At 57.5% G+C, this 24,888-nt stretch overlaps 1 protein-coding gene across 1 annotated transcript; it reads left to right on the forward strand.

The window, feature by feature from the left end:
- Positions 1 to 944: 944 nt before the first annotated feature.
- On the forward strand, positions 945 to 8,927 carry LOC142365374 (MAP kinase-interacting serine/threonine-protein kinase 2-like). Its single transcript, XM_075446111.1, has 13 exons — positions 945 to 1,003; positions 3,087 to 3,198; positions 3,366 to 3,446; positions 3,565 to 3,662; positions 4,662 to 4,741; positions 5,269 to 5,342; positions 5,432 to 5,536; positions 5,862 to 5,917; positions 6,068 to 6,163; positions 7,613 to 7,813; positions 7,908 to 8,072; positions 8,180 to 8,223; positions 8,493 to 8,927. Exons 1-12 carry the CDS (start codon positions 956 to 958, stop codon positions 8,219 to 8,221), a joined length of 1,158 nt encoding a protein of 385 aa, XP_075302226.1. The 5' UTR covers positions 945 to 955; the 3' UTR covers positions 8,222 to 8,223; positions 8,493 to 8,927.
- Positions 8,928 to 24,888: the final 15,961 nt, after the last annotated feature.

The raw sequence follows: 24,888 nt of genomic DNA on the forward strand, positions 1-24,888 counted from the left end.
TCGCGACCCCCCGCTGTGGCTCCACCGGCACTTTGGGGGGTGGGGGCACACCCGGACTGCGGCGAGGGGGGCGGAGCGTGACGCGGTGCCCGGGGGGGGCGGGGCGCGGTGGGGCGGGGCGGTGGCGGCTCGGGAGGGGAGGGGGTGAGCAGCCAATAGGCAGCGCGGGCGGTGACGTCATGCGCAGCCATTGGCCGAGGCGCCGCCGCTCGGCGCGTGCGTTCTCAGCCCGGGTCGGCGTCACGCAAGACGTGGGGTGGGGGGAGGGGAGAGGGGACACCCGCGCCGTGACGGGCTCCCACGGTTCCACCCAGCCGGGGTGGGGCCGGGGGGGGGGCTGTGCTGTGACCCCCTGCCGCGCGCAGGCCTCGAGGCTGAGCACCGCCCCGCTCGTGACACGCGTGGGCTGGGGTGGGGGGGGACACCGGGGGGTGTCCCTGGGGCTCTCCGCACCCCGCCCGGTGCAGCCGGGGGGGGCTGGGGGGGTCCCCGCCCCTGGGTGCAGCGCGGGGGTTGGGGTGGGGGTGTGTCCCCCCGGGGGGCGGTGTCACATGGCGGGGGCGGGGCGGGGGGGCGGAGCCTCTGCCATAAAGCTCCGGGGGGGGGGCAGGGGAGCATCCCCTCCCGGCGGTGCGGAGCGATGCGGAGCGGGGTGGGCTGCGGTACCCCTGGCAGCGGCGGCTCTGCGGGGCCGGTGAGCGCCGGGGGGGTTTTGGGACCGGGGGGGCTCCGTGCGGGCCCCGTGCGGGCCGCAGCCCCCTGACACCCGCCCCCCCGGGCTCCTCTCTCCGCAGGTCTCGTCCCACCCCTGGCACCCCCCCGATGTCTCTGGCCGCTCCTCCACATCCCTCCCCCCTTTCCCGGTTTATTTTCCTGTTTTTGTTGGTTGGCCGGTTGGGCTTTTTCCTGCCCCGCACCTCTCCCGTGTTTCTCCCTGCCCCCTCCCCGCAGCAAGATGGTGCAGAAGGAATCTGAGAACCCCGGTTTCCACCGCTCCGTCAAGGTAAGGGGGTGCTCCCCGCCCCCGTGATGCTCCGGAGTGGGGGGAGGGTGCTCTGGGGGGCGGACGGAAGGGTGCGGGGTTGGGGTGCAGGTCTGCTGCGGCCGGATCCTGCGATCTGCAGCGCTCTGCGCCGCATCCTCTGCCCGGGGTAGGGGGGGGCACGGACACACATCAGCGACCTCCCCCCTTCCCCCCGCCCCCGAGAAGGGAGGGGAGCGCCCAGGGTGCTGCCACCCAACTCGGGCCGCAAGACCCACCTGTCCCCCCGCCCCGGGGGCTCAGGGTGTGCTCCCCGAGGGGGGGTCAGACACCCCCCACACCCCTCCCCCCCGCAGCAAGGCTTTGCTCACCCCGCTGCAGCTCCCACGGGTGTCCCCCGTGGGGTGGGTCAGCGGGTGGGCTGCATGTCCCCCCCCCCAGCTGCACCCATTCACCGCACGTCTGTGAGCAGGGGCTGGGGGGGCTGCCGGGCCCAGCCCAGGACCTGTTGTGCGAGGGCCAGATCCTGGTAAGGGGGCTGCAGCCGGGGCACCAGGACCCCTGTCCCTCTTGGGCGCTGTCACGCGAGGGGGGTGCGAGGGGGGGGGTCTGGGTCCCCCAAACGCTGGCTCTCGTCAGCCGGGCGTCTTCATGGGAGCTTTGTTTACTTTGGCTCCCGGGTCTGCGAGGGATGCTGGGAGCTCACCCGAAACCTGCCCAGCTTATTTTAGCTGACACCTAATCCTGCTTTGAGGACTTCTGGCTGGGGTTTGGGCCCCCCCTCCATCCCCCCCACCCCGGGTGGTTAGGGACCAGGACGGGGGGGACACGGGGGACACCTCGGATGCGCTGCCGCAGCCACCGCGCAGCGTCTGCCCTGTGTGTCCCATCCCCCAAACCTTTTGTGCGCCAGTGCTGCGGCAGCGGGCAGGGCCCCCTCTCCCCCTGTACCCCCCTGGAGCCCCCCCGGGAGGCCTCATCCTGCCCACGGTGCAGGGCCTTGGGCCCGAGCCGCTCGTCCCCGCCATGACATGGGGGCCTTGGGGGGGGGCTGGAGGGTGACACCGCACTCCGCAAACCTTGATACTGTCTTTTTTTAGGGGGGGGGGGAGGAATCTGGCCAAACGCTGCGCAGGAGCGTTTTCAGGCATCAGGAATGGTGCTTGGTTGGGGGGGATGCTCCTGGCATCCCCGCACCGCGATGGGGACCCCCCGGCCCCCCGAGAGCCGCCCTGGCAGCAAACAAGCGCTCTCGGGCTGTTTCTGGTGGCGGTGGCCGGGGCTGGCTGCTCCCGCGCCGCGCTGGGTCTGGCAGCCGGCCCGGGCACCGGGGCACCGGGGTGGGTTGGGGAACGCCGCCGGGAGCTGCTGCCTCCACCCAAACAGATTTCGTAACCCTGTGGAGGACGGGGCCCTTTCGCCTCGCGGCCGGGTGCCCCCGGCACTGCCCCGTCCCGCGGTGGGGTGGCTCGGGGGGGGCTGAAGGTCCCCATGTCCCCTTTGGGGTGCTGGGGGCGGAGGCGCTGGGTTTGGGGTGGGGGAGGCAGTGGTTCCCACACCCATCACCCATGCGGGGTGCAGGGAGGGTTGGGAGCGGGGCCCGATCCTGCCAGGTCACGGGCGTCACGCAGCCATGGGCACGGCGCTCACCGGAGCGGCGCTGAGTGGGCTCCGGCCCCCCGTGACCTTGCGGGGAGGCGGGAGGACGCGGTGCGGTGGCTCCGGAGCCCGTCCTGCCCTGTGGCTTTTCTTCCTCCCCCCCTCGCTGTAGTTCAGGTCGGGGTGGAGATTCGGGGCTGGGTTGGTACGCGCAGCCCCAGTCCCTCTCATCATCGCCTGCGTGCCGGCCTGGGGCTGCTGGCGCGGAGGCATGACCCTGCGGCAACATCCCCGGCAGGAGACGTGGTCAAACCCTTCCTCCTCCTCCTCCTCCTCTTCCTCCGGCTCTGCCGCATCCCTCTGGCAGCAGTGCCGTGAGCCGGTGCCCTGCACGAGCAGGGTGTGTGCCCAGGCCAGTGGCGTGCCCGGCTGCGTGCCCGGACCGGGCGGGCGGCGGCGGCTGGTCCGGCGGCTGCCGTCTCACTCCTGTTCTTGGCCCCTGCAGGAACAAAATCCCTTCGAGGTGGCGTTTGACCTGGAGCTCGACAAGTCCAGTGACCTGGAGCTCGACAAGTCCAATGACCTGGAGCCCGTCTCTGAGTGCCCATCCCGTCCTGGTGAGCTGCGGGTGTCCACCCAGGGGGGTGCCCTCACCCTGGACCCCGGGATGTCGGCCCTCTGCGTTGCCCTGAAGGCGCTGGGGGGCTGCCCCGGGGCTGGCGATGCTGGGGGGAGCGCAGGGTGGCCGGGGGTGACTCACGCCGGTGGCTTTGCTCCGGCGCAGATGTGCCTTTGAGTCAGCCCATCGACACCCCCAGCACCAAGAAAAGGAGCAAGAACAACAGCTTCTCCGGCAGGTTCGAAGGTGAGCGGGGCTGCCCAGGGACCCCAGGGGTCCCCCCCGGGCTGCGGCAGGGCTGGGGCCCTCCTGGTGTCCCGTGCCGCGGTGGGGCCGGCAGCTCAGGCGCCCTCTCTCCTGCCAGATGTTTACTGGCTGTGCGACGAGGTGCTGGGAGAAGGGGCCCAAGGCAGAGTCCAGACCTGCGTTAACCTCATCACCAACAAGGAGTACGCAGTGAAGGTAAAGCTCCGCGGGGCTTGGGGCTGCAGAGCCGGCTCCTGCCCACCCCCTGCCTTCAGTTTCTCCTTCTGCCCTCCACATCCTGGGCTCCTGGCTCTCCTGGCTGTGCGGAGCTGGCACAGGACGACGGTTTCACGGAGTAGGGGGGATGGAGAGGGGCAGGAGCGGGGCAGGGCCAGGCCACACAGGTGGCACGCTGTCCTCTGCCACCGCCCAGCTGCAGGACCTTGGTCAACCCCCTTAGCCACGCTCCTACCCCTGTAAATTAGGGCAGACGCGAGATTAAATTAACGCTTGCGCCACGTCTAGGGACTTGGGGCAAGCAGGGGCATGTGGTGTGGCAGGGTGGCCAGCCCCCGCTCGCCCCAGGGAGGGTTTTCTGCCCCCGCGAACACTAGAGGGGTCGGGGTGAGCCAGCTGCTTTTGGGGTCGGGGATGGTGGTGCCGCGTCCCTGCACCCCACAGGCTCCCAGTCACGGCGTGGGGGGGCTGGGACAGGCCCTGTGTCCAAACGCAAGGGGCACTTGGCTTCCCCTGTTGCCCCCGGGTGCTTTTGGGTGCCCAAGCAGGGAAACTGAGGCAGGGGGAGGGCTGCATGGCGGTTGGGTGTTCAGTGTGCCCCGAAGGGCTGGGGGTCAGTGGGACCACCCAGCTCTCCCCTGTGGGTGGAGACCCCCTGCTCACCCCATGGCACGTCCACCAGGCACCCGCTGTGCCAGCGCCCGGCAGGGCGAAGGGCCGTGCTCCGCTGCCGGGGCGGCTGCGCCGGGGCTCGGCCGCGGAGCTCGCCTTGGCCGCGGGCCCCGGGAGGGAGCGGCTTGGCCCCGCCACCGGGAACAGCCTGTTCTGCTGCCTTAACCCCTTCGGGCACCTCCCGCCTGCCTCTGCCCGGCCCCGGGGATCCCCAGCGCCGGCTGAGTTGGAGCGCAGTGGTTGCCGGCCCCGGTCCCTCTCCGGCAGCGGTGCCTCTCCCTGAGTCTCGCCCGCTTTGTCTTGCAGATCATCGACAAGCGCCAGGGCCAAGTCTTCAACAGGGTCTTACGGGAGGTGGTGATGCTGAATCTGTGCCAGGGACACAGGTACCGCAGGGCAGCCGCCGTCCCCATCCCCCACGGTGGGCACAGGGCGCGGGCTGAGACCGGGCTGACGCTCGAGACACCCATGGGCGGCAGGCAGGCCGCCCTCCTGCGCGGCTCTCCCTCTGCGTGGGCCTCGCCGGGAGCATCCCGAGGCGACGTGGAGCCGCTTGCCATGACGAAGGGGCCGCGGCGGCCAAGTTGGAGCGGTGCCGAGGGGCGAGCCGAGATGCCGCCGCGGCGTTCGCCGTCCCGCCGCGGAGAGCTGCTGAGCGGGGCTGTTTCTGGAGCGGGGCGAGCGAGCCAGGAGGGTCTGCGAGCCATTAGGGAGCGGGGCCCGGCGCTGGAAGCCCCTCTCCCCGCTGGAATGTGGCCGGGGGCCCCAGCCGCGTGGTTTCAGTCGCTGGAAACCCGATTTTCTCCTCCGTTGGCCCTCCCCCAAGGAGCCATGCGGGGTGGGGGGCTGCGGGGAGGGGGGGACCCCGCGATCTTTTTGGCGGGATGCCAGGCTGATGCCGCCGTCCCCGCAGGAACATCCTGCAGCTGATCGAGTTCTTCGAGGAGGAGGACAGTTTTTACCTGGTGGTTGAGAAGATGAGGGGAGGTGAGTGCGGTGCCGGGGCAGGGGGAGCGGGGGCGGCGGGAGCCCCCCCAACACCCACGAGCCCCCACTCTGCTCTTGCCCGGCCGCAGGCTCCATCATGACCCACATCCTGGAGAGATGCCGCTTCAACGAGCTGGAGGCCAGCATGGTGGTACGGGACATCGCCAGCGCCCTGCACTTTTTGCACATCAGAGGTGAGCCGAGCCACCCCGGGGTGCAGCCATGCCCCCCCAGCCGGGGGGTGCTGCCCCCCCCTCCTGCCCGGGGAGCAGGGGCTGGTGCCGGCCGCGGGCGCGCAGGGTCAGGCCCGGCTGCGTCGTGTTGTCATGGTGCGCAGCCTGCTCCTCCGGTTTGGCCGGGACTCGGGGCCAGCAGCAATTTGTGCCCTTCGCCGTGACGCGGGCGGTGATTTGGGGTGGGGAGGGAGGGGTCCCTGTGCCGCCCCCAGACCTTCTGCTGTGGAAATCTTGGGGGGGGGGGCAGGCTTTTCCACTCATTGCCTCTTCTCCCCCCTCCCAGGAATTGCTCACAGGGATTTAAAACCCGAAAATATTCTGTGCGAGCGCCTGGACCAGGTGAGCGGGGAGCAGGGGGTGGTGCCGGGGCTGGGGGGGCCCTGGTTCCCCGCGGGGGATGCTGCTGCGGCAGCTGGGGCGCGAACGTGGGGCTGAGGGTACCCGGGGGCTGCTGGGGGGGGTCACTGGCCGCCTCTCCCCCCTCCCCAGGTCTCCCCCGTGAAGATCTGCGACTTCGACCTGGCAAGCGGCATCAAATTCACGGACGATTCCTTCCCCATTTCCACCCCGAAGCTGTTCTCGCCGGTGAGCGTGCAGACCATGGGGCAGGGGGGGTATAATGTCGATGGGGGGGGGGGGGGTGGAATGTCCCTGGAGGGGCCCCCTCAGGCTTTGGGCTCCCGTCGCTGCGGGACCCCCCTCAGCAGCGGCGGGCGAGATGCGGTTCTGTAACGCGGGGGGGCCGGGCAGCGCAGGGGGGGCTGGCGCAGAGCCCGGGCTGCCGTGAGCCTTAGCAACAGCCGGCCCCGGCGGAGGCGGCTGCGCGGAGGCTGCGCTTTCGGGGAGAAGTGGGTCAGGCGAGGGGCTGGGGGGGCCACAGTGATCCCCCCCCGCCCCACTCAGGTTGCGGGTGAGAGGGAGCCGGGGCTGCTTGCGTGCGGTGCAGCCCCTGCAGGGTGGGCACCCTGAAAGCTTCTGGGTGCCCCTGTGTTGCAAGGAGCTGTCTCACATTTTGGGGGGGGGCACATACCAAGCCTGCCCCCCCCTGCAGAAAGCCCTGCTCCCCTTATCACCAGCAGCAGGGCCCCCCCGTGCAGGGTGTTGCCCTGTGCCCTGCTGTTTTCGGGGTGCTCACGGTGTTTCCGGGGTGCTCACATGCTGGGGGGGGCCAACGCAGGGTGCCCAACAGCCGAGGTGGGGGCCAAAACACCCTCCCCACCCTCCTCGTTCCTCTGCGTTTCCCCTCCGCCTGGGGGAGAACCTGAATTTCTGAGGTGTCCTGAGTTTCCCGTTCTCAGCAGCGGGGGCAGAGGGGGGTGGGTGCTGCGGTCCCTGCCGGGTGGAAGCCCATGCAGGGTGCTGCGGGTTGGGCTTGTGTGGGTGTTTTTCTTCTTCTTGCGGTGGCATCAGCTGCCGAGGCCGGCGAGGCCTCTCGTTTGGAGGCCTCTCGTTATGTTACGGGGTGATTATCTGCTGGCTGCAGCTCTGCTCTCCCCTGGTCACGAGGCGGTGCGGGCTGCGGGTCGGGTCACGTGCGCTGGAAAGCCCCAGAGCCCCGGGAGCCGTGGGGGAACCATGGGGGAACGGGACCGCTGGCTCTCGCCTCGCGCCAGCGGTAGCTCCTCCGGCACCGGATCCGGTGCCCGCTGCGGCGGCCCTGCCCGCGTCAGGCAGGGGAACAGGCAGAGCCGGCTCCGTCCCCGCCGCCGTGTCCCGGGCGATGGGACGGACGCTGCCCCGCTGAGCCGGCCCGGTGGCGGCAGTGCCGGGGGGGGTCTGGGGGGGGTGTTGTACCCCTTCAGGGTTTTATTTTTTTTGGGGGTGGCAGGGCTGTGACATCCCCCGCGTGGCGATGGGAAACCTGGCCGGGATGATCTGCCCTGCCAGGACCAAACCCGGGAAGCGGCCGTGTCTGCACCCTCATTTTGGAGGGGGTAGCCCCTTAGTTCTGGCAGACCCCCCCCCCCCCCCGTCTCTGAGCTCTGCCCCATCGCTCCCCTGTCCTTTGGGGCTCACCCCCGCCTCTCCCCGCAGTGCGGCACCGCCGAGTTCATGGCCCCGGAGGTGGTGGAAACTTTTTACAGCCACAAGGAGGTGCCCAGCTACGACAAGCGCTGCGACCTGTGGAGCCTGGGCGTCCTCCTGTACAACATGCTGAGCGGGTACACCCCCTTCATGGAACGCTGCGGCTCCGACTGCGGCTGGGACATGGGCGAGATGTGCAACACCTGCCAGGTGCGTGGCGGACCCCGGCAGTGCCAAAACCCGCCACTGGCTTGGCAGCACCCCTCCCAGCTCAGCCCCTTTTTTATTCCCCCCCCCCACCTAGAAAATGATCTTCAAGAGCATCCGGAAAGGGAAGTACGAGTTTCCCGAAAAGGACTGGGCGCACATCTCCCCTGCGGCCAAAGATCTCATTTCCAGGCTGCTGGTGAGAGATGCCAACAAGCGGCTCACCGCGGCCCAGGTCCTGGAGCACCCCTGGGTGCAGGGGGTGAGTGCTGCTGCCCCCCCTACCCCCTCCCCCACTCCCGAAAGCCGGGGTGGGGGGACACCCCATTGCGGGGTGCTCGGCTCTGACGCGGCTGTGTTTCGTTGCAGTATGTCCTGGATAACAGCCTGCTGACCCCCATCATCTTGTAGAGGTGAGCGTGGGTGGCCCTGGGGTGGGGGTGGGGGACACATTCCAGCCCCCCAAATCCTGGCTCCTCTCCCCAGTGAGCCGCTCTCGGCTCTGCTCGGCTGCGGCTCTCGCCGTCTGGGCAGCGGTTGCAGCACGTGATTCGGGCTGGAGCCGTGTTTTTGGTGCCTGACCCATCTGGCGTGGCATGCGCGCGAGGGGACACCCCGATATTTGCCCCCCAACCTCCCTGCAGCCCCCTGCATCCCACCCTGAGCCGCTTTCTCCCCGCAGGAAGAGCAGTGCCAAAGAGCTCACCTCCTTCGCCGCAGAGGCCGTTGCTGTCAACCACCAGCTGACACAGCGCGACAAGGACGAGGAAGAGGAGGTGGAGGAGGAAGCACAGCCCATCACCATCAGTGCTACCTCATGGGCCATGCACCTCTACCTCCCCTCTGAGTCCAAGCTGGCCAAGCGGCGGCAGAAGAGCAACCTGGTCAAGGCGGTGGCTGCTGGGCAGCACCTGGTAGCCCCCGTGGTCCTGGTGGCTGACCAAGTCTGAGCTGCACCCCTCGGACCTCTTGTACCCCACGTCTCCCCCATCCTATATTTTTCTTCCCTCCCCCCCAACCCCCCACCATTTCTGGCTACTGACAAGATCAGGACTTGTCCCTGCGGCTGGTTTCTAAGATTTTGCTGATCTTGTAGGTCTGGGGTTGGGAGGGTTTGTTGAAGATCTGTTTTTTAAGGTATTAAATCATTAAGGTTGTTTCACCCAGGACATCTGACTGACACACGGACTTTTGTTTCCCCGACTCTTGGTTTCTCCTCTGACATTTTTTCCTCCCTCCCTGACACCAAAGGACTCTTTGTATCCGCGGCCGCTTTGCCGAGTTCAGCTCATTTCATGCTGTGAACAAAAGGCCCTCGGTCGCATTTTCGACAGCGGGAGTTGCGTTTTAACCTCGTCCCTCCCTTCGGAGCTGCGGGTCTTTCTCCGATGTTGGGGTCGATCCCACAAACCCCCCCTCCCGGGGGTCTGGGAGGCATCTCCCGGGCGCAGGGACCCCCGCCGTCCCGTGCTCGGGGGCATCCCCGGCTGCGCTTGGAGGGGCTGTGGCGGGCAGGGAGCAGCTCGGGCCGGGGAGAGACGGTGCCAGCGAGGGAGCAGCTCCCGTCCCACTGAGCCGCCCTCTCTCCTCGGCAGCCTGCTTTCAGAATAAGCTATTCACCCCTTTTTTTCTTTTTTTTTTTTTTTTTAAATTTTTGGTTTTAAACTGCTAGCTGTGCTTTTCTGCAGGGCATGGAGAAATGTCTTCCTTTCCTCCCGCGCTCCGGCCGGCGGCTCCCCAGGGGCAAGGTCAGAGCTGGGGGGATGCTCAGGCGCCTGGGGCCGTGCGTTGCACCCCTGTTTGTGGAGGGGGGGGCTCACCAGTGGCTGGTGGAGGTGCAGGGCAGGATGAGGTCTCCAGGGCGGCTGGAGCAGCCAAAAAATAATACCCCTGCGGGAATAGCGGGGTGCTCTGTGGGAAGGGAAGGACCCCCCTTTAAAAAGTGCTGGAACTCGCTGCAGGGCAGTGTGACCTGGCGTGGCTTCGGGCTGTCCCCGAGGCTGCCGTGGCCGGAGGGTCTGGGGGTGCCGAGGGTGCCGAGTGCCCCAGGATGTGCCGGTGGGCGAGCGGCCGGGCTGGCAGCAGCACCCGAGGGCCACGGCACTGGGGAGCAGCTTGGGAAGGGCTCGGGATGCGGGGCCGGAGGGTTTGGGGTCGCGGCGGCAGCGCAGGGTGGGACGGGCGGCTGGGGAGAGCTGGGCATGCGTGTTCATGTGTGTGCATCCGTGTTCATGTGTGTTCATGCATGGAGTCACGCTTTCCTCGGAGCTTGCTTTGGGGAAGGGAGGGAATGCTCGCGGGGGAGGGCCTGGGGGTGCTGAACTGGGACGAGGCCCTTGGCTGGTTTCTGCGGAGCGGGGCCGGATCCGTCCGGGTGAGCCAGCAGCGCCCGTGCTGGGGGCCGGGCTGGCCTCCAGCTCCTCCGAACCCCCCCTGGCACCACGCCGGAGGGGCAAAGCCCCGCTGCCCGCCGCGCGTCGTGCCACCGAGCTGCGCCCGCCGCCGTCCCCGCGCCTCACCGGGAGGGAGGGTGCCCCTTCGTTAGCGATCTCCTCTCCCTTCCAGCTGAATGCTTTGAGCTTTACACTCTGAAAAAGCAGCCTCGGCCCATGGCGTGCACAGGGGAAGGCTTTGGGAGCTTGCTGTGAGCCGGGGAAGAGACTCCCCCCAGGTCTTCAGCTGAGGACACAGTCACTGTCTCTGAAAGCAAAACAAAGTTCTCCTTTTTATTTGAAGACTGCTGACAGCAAAACTATGCAATATCTGTTGTTTTTTGTTTCAGGGAGGTGTGTGTGAGTGAGCTTGGGAGATGGTGATCTCGGGTGTTGATGGAGCTTGGGGCAGGGACCGTCTTTTCTGGCCCTTCCCGGCCCTTCTGCTGAGCAGCATCGGTGGGTTGGGAGGGTGCTCCCCCCAAAACCGCCTCTGCCCTCTCCCCTGGGTGCCCCCGGTCCCACCACACAGGGTGGGGAGGAGCAGGGCAGCGGCGAGGGGAGACCCCCAGCACAGGCACCGCGACAGCCCGGAGAAGCCTCCTTTAAAGGAAAAAAAAGAAATCCATCTTGATTGTACATTGTTACTTTTTATAGCTTATTCTGTCTTACCAGTTGTCGATAATTCCTTATTGTCTTACATTAAGAAATACTTGGTTGCTGTACAGTACGCGATGCCTTGAGCTGGTGTTGTGGAAGCTGTTGTTAATGCTGCACGCCGCAGCCCTGTTTTTAAAAAAGAAAAAAATCTCGGGAAGGGGATGGCAGGGGGAAGTCTCTCCCGTGTGTTTTTGGCCCCCGTGCTGGTGTTGGCAGACTGAATTTCCCTCTCTTCCCATGCGTAAGGCCGAGCTCTTCCACAGAGAAACGCGGTGCACGCTCTGCTGGCGGCGGGTGCGTGGCCGGGGGGCCGCGCGCTGGGCCGGAGCTCGTCCCCGTGGGCGCGTTGCCCACGCGTGGGCATCCTCGGCCGGGTCTTTGCGGCGAGGCGGTGGACGTGCCGGCGAGCATCCGAGCTCTTCGCTGGTCGCTCGGCCCAGGCTTGGCTTTGCGTTGCGGCTCGGGGGGGTCGGTTTTGGACCCGGCGCTCCTGGCGTGGCACTCGGGGTCCGGAGGGGACCTGTGCCGCGGGGCTGGCGAGCTCCTGGCAGCTCCGGCGTGCGGGGCAGGGTCGGCGTTTCTAGAGAAGTTTTAAACGCTTCGAGAGGCGGGGGATCGCCCAGGCCTCCTCGAGCCCTGACGCGCGGTGGTGCTGGGGACCCGTGGGTGCCTTGGCTCCGCACCGGCACGGCTGGGCGATGCTCGTGCCAGGGCCGGGCGTCCCCTCGCCGCTGCCAGCGCCTCTCCGGGGCGGTTTCCAGACAGATGCTGCCCGGCCCGCGGTCTGGCACCAGCTAACCCCCCTCACCAACAGCCTTCTTCCTCCTCTTCCTCTTTTAAAGCCTTCCTCCCCCCTGTAGAGCATCTGTCTTGGAAACCAACTTCAAAAAGGTGGTGTTGTTTGGGTTTTTTTGTGGGGATTTTTGATTGGTTTTTTTTTTAAAGCTGGAAATTTTAAGTGTTTTGGCTTCCTCTTCTTCCCCCCCGCCCTTCCTTCAGCCGACTAACTCAACTTAGAACTGGTTAGAAACGTTTGCTGTGAAGCTAACTTTTTTTTATCAAAACAGGAGAAACTTTCTCCACTTTACAATTGATGAAGACTGCCAAAGCTGGTTTGACGAGAGTCATGTTAACGCACTCTTGGTTTGTAACTTTGGCCAATGCTCGGGGGCTGGCTGGAAAACAAAAATGAAAACGAAAAAAAACCACAAAAAAAACCAAAAAAGAAAAAAAAAAAAACCAACACCCACAAAAACAAGCACTTTACTGTATGTACCAGGTGACCTGATACAGCTGAACTGAAGTTTTCCTTTGTAACAATTGTTGATGCCAGAATGCATTGAGACCGATGTGGTCGGCACGTGGCTGCGGGCAGGCTGGGGGGCACGGGGCCAGTGGTGGCTGTGGAGGGGGGTAGTGAGACCCCCAGTCTTCCCGCCATCTTGTGCTGGGCCCAAGGGTGCTGGGAGGGCAGGGCTGGAGCTGCGGGGTGCTGGGTTGGGATCCCAGGAATCCCGGCTGGCAGCGGCTCCAGCCCTGACTCACTTTTCCCAGGGGGGTGGTGAGATCTGCCGCATCCCCAAACGGGGGCTGGAGGGTGACGGCCCAGCGCCGGGCGCTCTGCCCGCTGCCCTGGTTCCCTTCATCGGGCAGGTTGCAGAGGGGGAAACTGAGGCAAGTGGAAGGTGTGTGGTGGGATGCAGGGGGGGCTGCGGATATGGGAAGCAGCAGGGACTGGAGGCTGGGGATCAGGATGTGGGAGAAGGGCAGCAGGAGCCAGGGAAGATCTTGCTAAAGTTATTTTTTTACATATTTTAATTTTGAAGGTATTTCCTGGCCTGGTAAGTAAGTTTTCCAGTCCTGCTGCCCCGCTGGGGGATGGAGCTGCGAGCCTTCTGGATGCCACTGCCACCCCACCCGGCGCTGCGGGCCTGGCAGACTCCCCCCATACGTGGCACCCCGGTTTTGAGGATGGGGCTGCGAGCTCTGCCACGGAGCAGTGGCTGCTGCTCCCGGCTCCACACGCTGGCGAGGGCAGCTCCAAGCCGAGGAGACCCCGCAGCGCCCGGCTGCCGAGCAGTCCCTGCTCACTGCTCGAAAAACGGCGCAGCTGCGGCATCCGCGCAGGGCGGCTCCAGGCGTCTCCTCTCCAGGCTGCTCCGGGGTGGCCCGTGGTGGGACCAGAGCCGAGGTCCTCTGGATGTAGTGGACAAAGCTATTGCTCCCTCCTGTGCCTGGGGTCACCACCTTGTGACCCGGGACATTTTAGGAGCAGCCAGCTCTCGCCTCTCCTTTTCTTCTCCCCTGGTGTACCCTGCTCTCCTTTCCATCTTGCACACCGTCTCACCTGTCCTTGTGCCCACAGCTATCTGCTCCAGAAACCCTTCCTCCCACGGCCCGTCCTGCAGATGCTCTGCCTCCCAAGCTGCGGGGCGCGTCCCAGGCAGGCGGCGAGTCAAGGGGAGCTTTGCTGCAGAGGCTGGTTTAGGTTTTAAATTCTGTAAAATTTCTTCGTATGGTCCCTCTTTCCCCATGCTCCTGGCTTCACCAGCGCCCGGTAGCTGGAAACCATCTCAGAGCACGTGCGGAGAAGGGCAGCTCCAAAAATAAACCAGCGTTGGGTTAAAATAACCTGTGCTGCTCTGATGCTTGAGCATCGGCCCAAAAATAGGCTCTGCCACTGGGATAAGGGTGCTATAAATAAGTCTGCCGTGATCTGTATTGGAGAAAAGCCCCGCGGCAGGAGCAGAGGCGATGCCACCCACGCCATCCCGGTGGCACCACGAGAGCGAAGAGGCCGCTGCAGAGGTGCCGGGGTGGCCCAGGTGCCGCAGCAGGTCAGCCAGGCTTCGGGTGACGTGGTGGTTTGTGTCGGTTCTCAGGATTTAATGGAGCCACCAGGTCATGAGCGGATGCGAGCGGCCGCGGCACCTGGGCGGCCCATGGAGACGCACTTGGCTTCGGCACGGGGCACTGCTGAGGGTGGGTGAGCGCGCAGACGAAGCATCTTCAGTATTTTGGGTCTAAACCTGGCTAAACTGGTGGCAGGAGACAAACTGAATGATTAAGCCATGTTTTCATTCACCATCTGCTTGGAAAGAAGTCCTGAGGTGAGGAACATGCATTCCCTCAGCCCCAGACTGGTCTCCTAAACAGCCAGTGAGCCCCAAAGCCACGCTGGGCATGTGGAGACGAAGGCATGAAGGGCTGTTTTGGATAAAAAACAGGTTTTATTTTTCCTTTTCGTGCTTTTAAAATGGATTATGGGACAAGGCAGAGGAAGAAAGGGTCACTGAGCATTTTGCAGTGAATCACCGCGTCTGTCCAGGCACCCGAAACAAACCCTTGCGGGCTTTTTGTTTGTTTGTTTTGGTAGACGCTGCCATTTTGGTGCCATTTTGTGGCTGGTGCGCAGGCGTGCGGGTTCTCCCTCTGTGGCCTGCTCAGGGAGCGACGTGCAGCCCGGGTCTGGCCCTGCACCCGCACGCTGTGCGGCGCGTCCGTCCCTCGTGCCAGGACAAGCCTTGGAGGCACGAGCACCGCGCAGCACGGCCGTCTCCTCCACTGCCTGGAAAACTCCTTGGTGAGTCTTGCGTTTGTGGGCTCAGACGGTGAGGTGTGGCTTTCGGAGAGCCACGGGCCGCAGGTTGGGCTTTCCCACAGGGTTTCAGCTCTGGGTGGAATTGCACAGGCCGTGCGAGCCGCGGGTCAGCGGGAGCAGAGCAGCGTCAGGTTTTCCCAAAGCCCGGGAGAGCGTCTCCAGCTGCGCCCCTTGCAGATTCTGCTGCTGCCTGTGACGGAGCGCGTCACGGACCTCGCGGTGCTTCTCTCCTGTCTGAAGGTTTAAATACAGGCTCGTCGCTAAAGCACGGGGTTTGGCAAGTCCCACTTTAGCCCTCCTCTGGCTAACCCCCAAGATGTATCTGCCTTTGCCACACAGTCCTCCTTGGAGCTTCGTTTAGTCTTGGCATAAACCCTTTGAGATGAGCTGCTCAGCCAGGTACGAGCTACCTCTGCATTCCTGTCTTTTGCTTGGAATACGTATTCCAGATCTGGTTTTTTTTGCTTTGCCTCTACAAAGTAAAGCAACACCAGGTGTCCCCTGCCATCAAACTCTGAGCACTCCGGTCCCACCAGTTTCATGCCAGCTGCTCGTAGCTCACCCTTGTGCAGCCAAGACCCTTTATTTCCAGACCTGTAGTTGGTCGGCTTTCATCTAACACCGGCTCAATCCCACCGATTCCTCCACCCAAGGTTATTAGTGTGGGTAGGCATTTTATCAGCTTGTGATTACCCGTCTAAAACAGTGCCGCCTTTTGGCGAGTGCTTTATTGGCCAAGAAATCCGTTGGCTGTCAGATCCAGAAATAACAGCACCGTGCCATGTTTAGGAGCATTTGTTCTCGGATTTATTTTGGGGATGTTAAAGTCTCCCCTATGGCACTATTCTTTGACCTTATTTCTTTTGTCTAATGCGCTGCTGATCGCTGCTGCTGTGGTCCGGGGACGCTGTAGCAACCACCTTGTCCCATCCCACAGGACCAAGGCAGCAGTGCCCCACGCAGATTTCTGCGCCATCCATATTATCCCCTCTTATTTCTGTAGCTGTGTTTCTTTACACTGGTCCTGAGTTGAGCCTCTGGCTACTGCCACAACACAAATCATCCTTATTTATTTCATCACGTTGTGATAAATGAGGTAGTCCCAAACAGCGTTTCAGTTTAAGTATCCAATTTATTAGGTGAATAAAGGCAAGCAAACAGCGCTGGGAGTGCTAGGGGTCTCTGCTCAACCAAGACACACACACTGTCCAGTTCCCGTCTCCAGTTTATATATGGTCTGTTGATACATATTCATAGAGAAGGTTCTGGACTTTCCCATAGGTTCTCCTTGTTCCTAATACATATTCATAGAGAAGGTTCTGGACTTTCCCATAGGTTCTTGTTGTCGCTAATACATATTCATAGCAAAGGTTCTGGGCTTTACCCGTGTGCCCTATGGGCTTCTCTTATGTAACACTATGTAACAACGAAACTGGTTTAAACTGGGAACATAGCATGACAAAATGTTCCAGAAGATGTTGGTTTTGTTGATTTTCTAAACAGCATAACATATCTCCCTATACCAAGGTATTTGTCAGGCAACTTTGCAAGATACAGAAACACTGTCTATTACCCAGACCACTGTTTTCTTTCAGTCTGTGGTTATACAAGGGTAGGCAAGACAGAAAATCACATCTTATCATGCTGCCCTAGCTTTCGTATTGACACGAATCAGATGAATGTTTTTCACAGTCCCCCATTTCCTTTTTCATGGTATTGATTCGTGTTTTTCATTCCCAATCAGGTCAATATTTTGCCGAATTGGTATTAATTTTGGGTCTTCTTTTGTTCTTATTATCATCAGGGAACGGACTCTCTCTTTCCCTGCTTCTGGGTCGACAGGTACCACAGATATCTGCATTCCTTGTATAACTGAATGTATTAATCTAGTAAAACAAGGTATTAAACATGGAATTATTAACAATCCTCCAAACACCCCCCACACAACTATCCCAATTTTAACAAGCCAATCACTGCCCATAAATTCTCCCCATAATCCTCTTAGATTGATTCCATCCCAAGTTTGAACTGGGACATGTGCAATTTTCTTCATTTCTGTTAGAAGCTCATCTGCAGCTTTTCCTTCATCATCAGTCTTTAAACAACAATTACCGAGGTTAAACTTTCCACAAACTCCCCCTTCTTGTGCTAACAAATAATCCAAAGATAAATGATTTTGATACAAAGCAGTTCTCATCTTGGTATTTTGCTTTGCAATTAGTCCAAGTGCATCTCCAGTCTTATTTACAACTATTTCCACTACAGCTTGCAATCTAATTATTCTATTAAGCATCTATATTGGGGTCCTATAGCCCCAGGATCCGTCTTCAGCCCACGTAGCTGGATCATAATAGGCAATGATTCTCTCCGGTGGCCATAATGATCTTTCCAATTTGCGGGCTCCGTCTTTGGCGCTTTTTCCTTAGCTCATCAGCTTCAGCATACACTGGGACTCCTAGTCGCTCTCCTCGATTTATGGGCAATAGGAAAAAAATGGGTCTTATAGTCCCTAACACACAAGATCCTGCCCAATTCTCTGGCAAATATGCATAGGGTAGTTTGCCATATATCCAATAATGTCCTTCAGGAGCTGGCCAACTGTTTGGTATGTTTGTCCCATTGGTCCAATTTTTAAATTGATTATTCATTTCCAGTCGGCTTCCCCATTTATCCCAGTTATTCTGAGTTTCATTCCATAGGTAACCTCCTTCACACTCCAAGTTACCTACTTGTCTTCCTTTGTCTTTTAGATTTTGCCAACAGCTCCTTCCAATTATACTCGTTTGAAGTGCCCATTGTTGTTTCCTATTACCCTTCCCCATCGTTTTCCGTACTTGCGGATCACTTATGTTGCTCTCACAGAATCACAGAATCACAGAATAGTAGGGGTTGGAAGGGACCTCTGTGGGTCATCTAGTCCAACCCCCCTGCCGAAGCAGGGTCACCTACAGCAGGCTGCACAGGACCTTGTCCAGGCGGGTCTTGAATATCTCCAGAGAAGGAGACTCCACAACCTCCCTGGGCAGCCTGTTCCAGTGCTCCGTCACCCTCAGAGGGAAGAAGTTCTTCCTCATGTTCAGGCGGAACTTCCTGTGCCTCAGTTTGTGCCCATTGCCCCTTGTCCTGTCACTGGGCATCACTCTCCATAGCTTCCCATGGCCATCGTTCACCTTGATTTGTTCTGCCACAAACATAACAATTAGTTACATTTAATGACTTAGCAATGTTTTCAGCAACGTTTATAAATAGATTTTTAGTAACTGTGGGAATCTCATATTTCACCCCTGTTTCTATTTCGTTATAAAAGGAGTTAAATAGCAGTCTATGTTGTACTGATTCTTTCGTGTTTCCTTTTATTTCAATATTAATAACTACACCAGGATCTTCTCCAGGCCCATTTATCTTCAGCCCAATTTTAGTTATCTTCCTCTGTTTCCAAATTCCTAAATTTATAAGAGTTAAGTTTATCAGATTGCAGGTACTGGCTGTACAATCACTGTCTGTTTGCACCCTTGTGATCGAAGCTCGTAAATCCCCACACAGGCTGTCATATCCCCAGCCGGCAGTATCCCAACAGACACAGGACCATCCCCTCCTTCCACATCGGTGTGCCGACTGATGTCTCGCAGTTCGACTTGGTACCTAATCAGGGTTTATGTGACATTGACGGCGACCAGGACAGATGTATTTTGGTGTATCACTATAATACCGTCTCCATTCTAGAGGTCCCCAGTGAGTATCTGGATCATCATCTATAATGTCGCATGCATCAAAAACTATCGATACCGATGCACTCAAGTCATCTATAATCTTACTTGTTCCAATTAATCTGCCCTCTTCTGAATTTGTCCTCATTTCTACCCCATATCGGTAAGGGAGTTCTTTTGGATCATAGCATATGGTTCTGTTTCCTTCTTTGCATCAGGCATATCGGGTTTGGTTATGAATGCAGCCTCCCATTTTCTGGCCTTTACAATCATAGATGGTATGACAAACCAAAGCGTGGGAGCTTACCCATCCCCTTCTAGGAGTAACCATACATTGGCTGCCGTTGTTTGCTGTAGCCTGCGTTAAGGAACTCACCCCAAGTAGGACTAGAAGAGGTCCAGTAAGGGCCATAGTGATCGGCGGTCACAGCCCGAAGGGATTGCAGCCCTTGGCAGACCTTTCAAGCCGCAACCCCAGTTCCCTATCTGGTCTTGTCCTCTTCCTTAATTTAAGGGGTGTTCTCCTTCTTTCGAGGACTCAAATGAAGGTGACGGTTACCTCCTTCCTAATTCGTATGCTATGTAAAAATTTGGTGTATACTGCGGACAACCTGTAGTTCTCTTTGGGGACTGATTGATCTCTGTTGTTGATTCCCCTAATAGGTATGCATTTAAAATCTCCCCGTTGACAAATTTTTACAGGAGTAATTACAGTAAGATTCCCACAGGAACTTAACTTATATTCTTTGATGAAGGCCTCTTCGGGTTTGTCTGATGGTTAGCTTGGTTTCTGCTGGTTCAGATGTTATTTTCCACTCCTTCACTGGACCTTTCACTCGCAACACATGTGTCCATCCTTTTTCAGCAGTCCTCACAGCCGTTTCTGTAGTTAATAAAACAAGAAAAGGTCCTTCCCAGAGGGGAGATAAGTTTCTTTCTTTCCATGCTTTTATTAGAACCTTGTCTCCTGGTTCGAACTGATGAATTGCAAATCCTGAAGGTGGTGTTTGGGCCACCATCCCAATCTCTCTTAATTCTTTTAATCTTTTCCCAATAGTAATTAGGTATTTTTGGATACTATGATCCTCAATGACATTATTCCCTAAAGGCATTCCCTGAGAATACGGCATACCATATAACATTTCATATGGCCATAATCCAGTCTCACTATGTGGTTTAGTTCTTATGTCCAAAAGTGCCAATGGTAAGCATTTTGTCCAAGGCATTTGAGTCTCAATCATTAATCTTGCCAATTGTTGTTTTATTGTTTCATTCATTCTACTTTCCCTGAGCTCTGTGGGTGCCACGGAGTGCGGTATTCCCACTGGATACCTAATGACTGACATAACAATTTTATTATTTTAGAAGTAAAGTGTGTGCCCTGATCTGAATCAATGTACTGGATTATTCCATATCTGGGTATCAAGTTTTCTAATAAGATTTTTACCACCATTTGTGCCATAGCTCTTGCTACAGGATAGGCTTCTACCCATTGTGTTAAGAGATCTGCTATTACCAATAGATATTTTGTCCTTCCTACTTGAGGCAATTCGGTGAAATCAGCCTGTACCCTCTCAAAAGGTCTGTAGGCAGGGTTTTTTCCTCCCCCCTGTGGCTGCTTGTTGAAACACTTTCTTATTTATCTTCTGGCAAGTTAAGCAGCCTCGTGTAATTTGTTTTGCTATTTCAAAAATCCCAATGCAGCCGAATTGTTTAAGAAAATGATCACTTCACGCCTTTGTACTGCAGTGTGTGTGTGCATGCAAACGTTCCAATATTTGCCTGGCATAGGCTTTTGGCAGCATCTCTCGCCCATCGGGCAGTGTCCATTTTCCCTGTTCTAACTTGGCTCGTATCTTCTCTTGTGTGTTCCTCAGGGTAAATCTCCTTCCTTCTCCCTCTCGTTTTTCTTCGCTGGTGTCCCCCTGTATTACACTAATTTTAGCGACCTGAGTCTTCAGGGCTGCCTCCCGGGCTTCTTTATCTGCTAAATTATTTCCTCTGGTTCAGTAATCTAATCCCTTTTGGTGTCCTCTCACATGTACCACTGCTATCTCCTTTGGTTCTCTTAATGCCCTTAATATTCTTGCTATTAATTCCTGATGTATAAGATTCCTCCCTTGAGTGTTGATTAAACCTCTTTCTTCCCAAATTTTCCCAAAGGTGTGGATCACCCCATATGCATACTTAGAATCTGTAAATATAGTCCCGCTTTTCCCCTTTAATAATTCCAGGGCTCTACATAGGGCATAAAATTCACAAGCCTGAGCTGACCATGATGGACTCAAAGGTCCTGATTCCACTGGTTCTAGGTCCTTATTAATTAGTGCATATCCTGATTTTCTCTGTCCTCCCACCACTCGGGAGGAGCCATCTATAAACAGTGCTTCTCCTTTCCCCAACTCAGTATCCCTTATATCTGGCCTCACTTTAGTTTGGGTCTCAATTACCTCTAAACGGTTATGTTGTAATTCCTCTGATGGTTTTCCAAACAGGAATTGTGCTGGAGTCTGAGCCGAGGTCACCTTCAGTTCTAAGTCAGGGGAGCCAATTAGTATTGCTTCATATTTTAGAATCCGGCTATTCGTTAACCATTTTTCCGCTTTCTGTTGTAAAACACCCCTAACATTGTGTGGGGTATACACCTTTAAAGGAGCACTAAAGGTAATCCTTCTAGCTTCCTCTATTAATAAGGCTGTAGCGACTAAAGCTTGGAGACAGGCAGGCCACCACCCTCTGCTTACTGGATCCAGTAATTTAGAACAATACGCCACAGGTTTTTTGATTCCTGCCCAGTCTTGATTAAGAACCCCATATGCTGTTTGGTTTGATGTGTTCACAAAAAGATAAAAAGGCTTTTCTAGGTCTGGGAGACTTAATACAGGTTCTTGTATTAATGCCTTTTTTATCTCCTCAAATTTCTGATTATCTTCCGTAAACCACTTAAGCTGGTTATCAGTTAATTTTTCATATAGAAATTTCACCTTTTCACTATAGCTTTCAAACCACGGTCTACAATATCCTAACAATCCCAATATTTGCTGAATTTCCTTTTTAGTTTGTGGAAGTCTTAAGGATAGGATTCCAGATACCCTGTCAGGATCTACCTTCTTTTTTCCCTGACTCAGCCAATGCCCTAAGTATTTTACCTCCTGTTCTACAAACTGTAACTTTGATCGGGACACCTTCAATCCCTTTTCTCCTAGGAAATCTAACAATTTAATAGTGGCTTCTTGAGTTCTCTCTTCAGTTTCCCCTGCTACCAATAAATCATCCACATATTGCAATGATTTTACCTCCCTGGGTAATGTAAAATCTTGTAAAACTTTCTCTAAAGCTTGTCCGAACAGTGCACAGGAACGCAGCGCAGAAATCAGGAACATGAAATAAAACGAGGAGCTGACATGTGCCTGCTAGTGACATGTGCTGTGACAGTTAACGAGTGCGTCCCATGGGACACAGTTCCTTCAGAGGATGATGTTGGGGTAACACAGAGGTGTTTTTCTCCCCTCTCTCTGTTCCAGGTTTCCTCCAGTAATCGCAGTCTGATGCGACTCATCCGACGGAAGCTTGCCAGCAGCCGTCACTGTTCGTATTTGTGGAGGTCAGTTTCTTCTAACAGGGCTGTCTGCCCCAGCGTTTCCTTTTCGGAAGCATCTGATGTTCAGCTGAAAGAGAAATCAGAAATCTTCCACTAAAATTCACACTTTTCTTTGTTCCTTCTGTTTGGGTTTATGGTCCTGGATCGTTTATCAGCTGGATAAGTCCAACGTGAAGTGCAGGAGCGCGTGTTTAGGGACACGGTGGAAACCCTGGAGCAGTGATGGAGCTCTGGTTTCAGCAGCAGTGGAGGGATGTGTCATGCCTGCACCCAGTTTTTAACCAGAGTCTCAGTAACTAAAGTTTTTGCATGTGTTACATGATGGATGTTACATGATGTCCTTCATCTGTTGTGGCTGCTTTAGTTCTTGACTCCATCCAAATCAACTGTAGTTCTGGAAGTTGCAAAATGTTCTCCTCTTCTTCTATTATTTGGTGATTATTCCAACTACCAAACAGCTCTGTGCGGCTGTGCTTTAGCTTTGCAATGTGCAACATTTATGTCAGCAGATTTCCAGTAATTGCTAGAAATGCAGCTGTGGTGTTTGGTTTGGTTGTTGCTTTTTTTTAAAGTATAAACTATTTCCTTAAATTTTTAATGGATTTCATTGGCCAAAGTCACAAGGCATGATTGCACCTTGATTTCATTCAGTTTGTTCCAAGGGAAAATACTGAAAAATGCTACAGAACTTCTTTCAGCTTCCCCCCCTCCCCGCCCCGCTACTAAAGCTGTTTTTGCTCTCTCAGACAGAAGGGATGTCATTTTCACAGGGTGTCTTTGTCAAGTTTGGCAAAAATCCCGTTCCCTGCTGTGCCACTCCTTACTGGGTCCTGTCTGTATGCACACACGACTGCAGTCAGTGAGCGAAATTACGGGAAGGAGTTTGCAGCAGGCTGCTGTCGGCAATGGACAGTGCTACGAAAGAAAAGACAGAGAGAGACAAAGTCGTTATTTCGGCAGTAGCGAAATGATGCCATGACAAGCCAGGGTTGAAGACTCAATAGCCAGAAGGCTATTAAGCAGGTATTTGCATGCCAAACACCCTGTCATTTCGGGTTAAATACAATCACAGTATACATATTCATTATATTTCTGAGAAATGCTTAGCATATTCATGAGTTTTCCAAGAAGTCATTAACACGTGTTGTTGTCTTTCACACATGTCTGTTATCATCCACGGGTGGCCTTTGGGTGTCCTAAGATGAAGGCTCATACTCCTCATCACAGTGTCCGCTCATTGTCCTTTGTTTCTGCGCAAACCCAGTTCTGAGATCAGTGTCCCGTGTCCTTCCAGGTTGTTTGCCCCGGTCTTGTTGCCCTCTTGGTGCCTCTTTCTCTCTGTAGCTTGGTGCATCTGCCCTCCCAAGGCCGAGCTGTCTGGAGTAGAATTATTTAGGAATCTCTCTATCTTAGAGCTTTCCTATCTTCTCAAAACAGCAAGGATCTACTTTAGTTTAATTACAGGCACTCTGGTAAGTGGAAATTTTACATTTACGGGTATAACTAGTAGAGCTGTGAGGAACTGGGAAGCGTGCTGAGGTCTGATGCGCCTGGAGACGTTTGGTGATGTAGACGTAGCATGGGGTTCTTTCTTCCTTACAGCCTCGGTCAGCCTCTCATCTGTCTGTCTGTCCCAAGGGCTGGAGGCGTCAATTAAAGCTGTTGAGGATATGGCTAATGAGGCCTGCCCATGGGGCTTGCCACCACAGATGGTGAAAATCTCAGGAGTAAGACTTTGCTGGGTCCTGCTGGCATGCAGGCACTGGCACTGGTCTGCCAAGATGATGTGACATCCTTAGAAGAGTTTGGTGTCTTTTCTCACTTTTGGAGTGTTGCAAGTTACGCTCTTGGCTTCCTCATTCTGCTCTGATCGTGCAGATACCTGGTCCTGCTTTTGTCCCTCTCCTGTGCACCTTTCTGGAGAGCCATTCCAGAGGCCCGTGGTGTCTGAGCAGGGGCTGTGTCCCTTTGCGCGGTGGCTGTTGGCGAGCTGTCAGCTCACAGGGGCTGGTGGCTGTCACCCTCCTTACTGTGTGAGGGACAGGGAGCAGATGGGACCCCGTGCTCTCCTGGCCTGACTGGATGTGTGCTTGGCAGACGGGAGCAGATGGAGATGGCTGCTTTGTTGAGAAGAAACAAGAGCACCTCTGAGATTTACTCGGTTAAATGCTCAGCTGTTACGAAAGAAAGAAAAGGCTTCCAGAGGGTGGAAGGCAGGGTGTGGGGGGGGTGGCCCGGGGCATGCTGGGAGGTGTAGTCCTGGGGCCTGCCCTGGGGCAGGGGCTGCTGGGTGGCCATGTTGGTTCCTGGGGCATGCTGGGAGCTGTAGGCCTGGGGCAGGGACTGCTGGGTGGCCATGTTGGTTCCCGGGGCATGCTGGGAGCTGTAGGCCCGAGTCAGGGGCTGCTGGGTGGCCATGTTGGTGTGGCAGGGACAGGATCCAGTCCAGGCCCCGGCTGAGGTGAGGGCTGGGGCTGCCCGTGAGGGGAGCGGGGCCCTGGGGCAGGCAATGGGGGCTCTGCTGCCTGCTGGCCATGCCAGGGGGGCGAGGGGGAGCCCCCTGCTGGAGCCGGGCCCGGCCGGGGCAGCCCTGGGGGTGAGCCCAGAGCTGGGGAGTGGCAGGGGACGGCGACGGGGCCCCTGGGCACAGGCACCAGCGGGCTGTGGGCTGAGCGAGGGAAGGCAGAGCTGCTCCTCTCTGCGTTGCCTTTCCCTCTGCTCCCTTCTCCCCTCCCTGTCCCTCGGTGAGGCTGGTGTCCTTCCCTGGTGTCCGTCCCTGGTGAGATGAGCTCCCAGCCCGGGCTGAGGGAGAGAGAAAAGGGGTGAGGGGAGAGGGGTCGCAGCCCCGAGTGTGCAGCTTTCCTACAGCCGCCCTGTTCTGAAGATACAGCGTGTCTGTGGGTCAGCGTTACCTGAAGATTTTTTTTCCTGGTTGATTTGATGCAGTGTGGTACATTTTGGTGGGAACACGGGGATGATGTATCCAAAGTTGCTGAGAATGAGGTGATCCTGGTCGTGGGGGTTTTTTCTGTGCCTGGTCTGGGAGCATTATTCTGCATGTATTGCTAAATGTATGT

The sequence above is a fragment of the Opisthocomus hoazin genome, chromosome 38 (assembly GCF_030867145.1).
Source record: "Opisthocomus hoazin isolate bOpiHoa1 chromosome 38, bOpiHoa1.hap1, whole genome shotgun sequence".
In the NCBI taxonomy this organism is placed as follows: domain Eukaryota; kingdom Metazoa; phylum Chordata; class Aves; order Opisthocomiformes; family Opisthocomidae; genus Opisthocomus; species Opisthocomus hoazin.

Bases quoted from the DNA above. Each gene is read 5' to 3' on its own strand.
- LOC142365374 (XM_075446111.1), top strand. From the start codon at position 956: ATGGTGCAGAAGGAATCTGAGAACCCCGGTTTCCACCGCTCCGTCAAG. The intron at 5,343-5,431 runs GTGAGTGCGGTG...GCCCGGCCGCAG, and splicing joins GGTTGAGAAGATGAGGGGAG to GCTCCATCATGACCCACATC. The intron at 6,164-7,612 runs GTGAGCGTGCAG...CTCTCCCCGCAG, and splicing joins CCCCGAAGCTGTTCTCGCCG to TGCGGCACCGCCGAGTTCAT.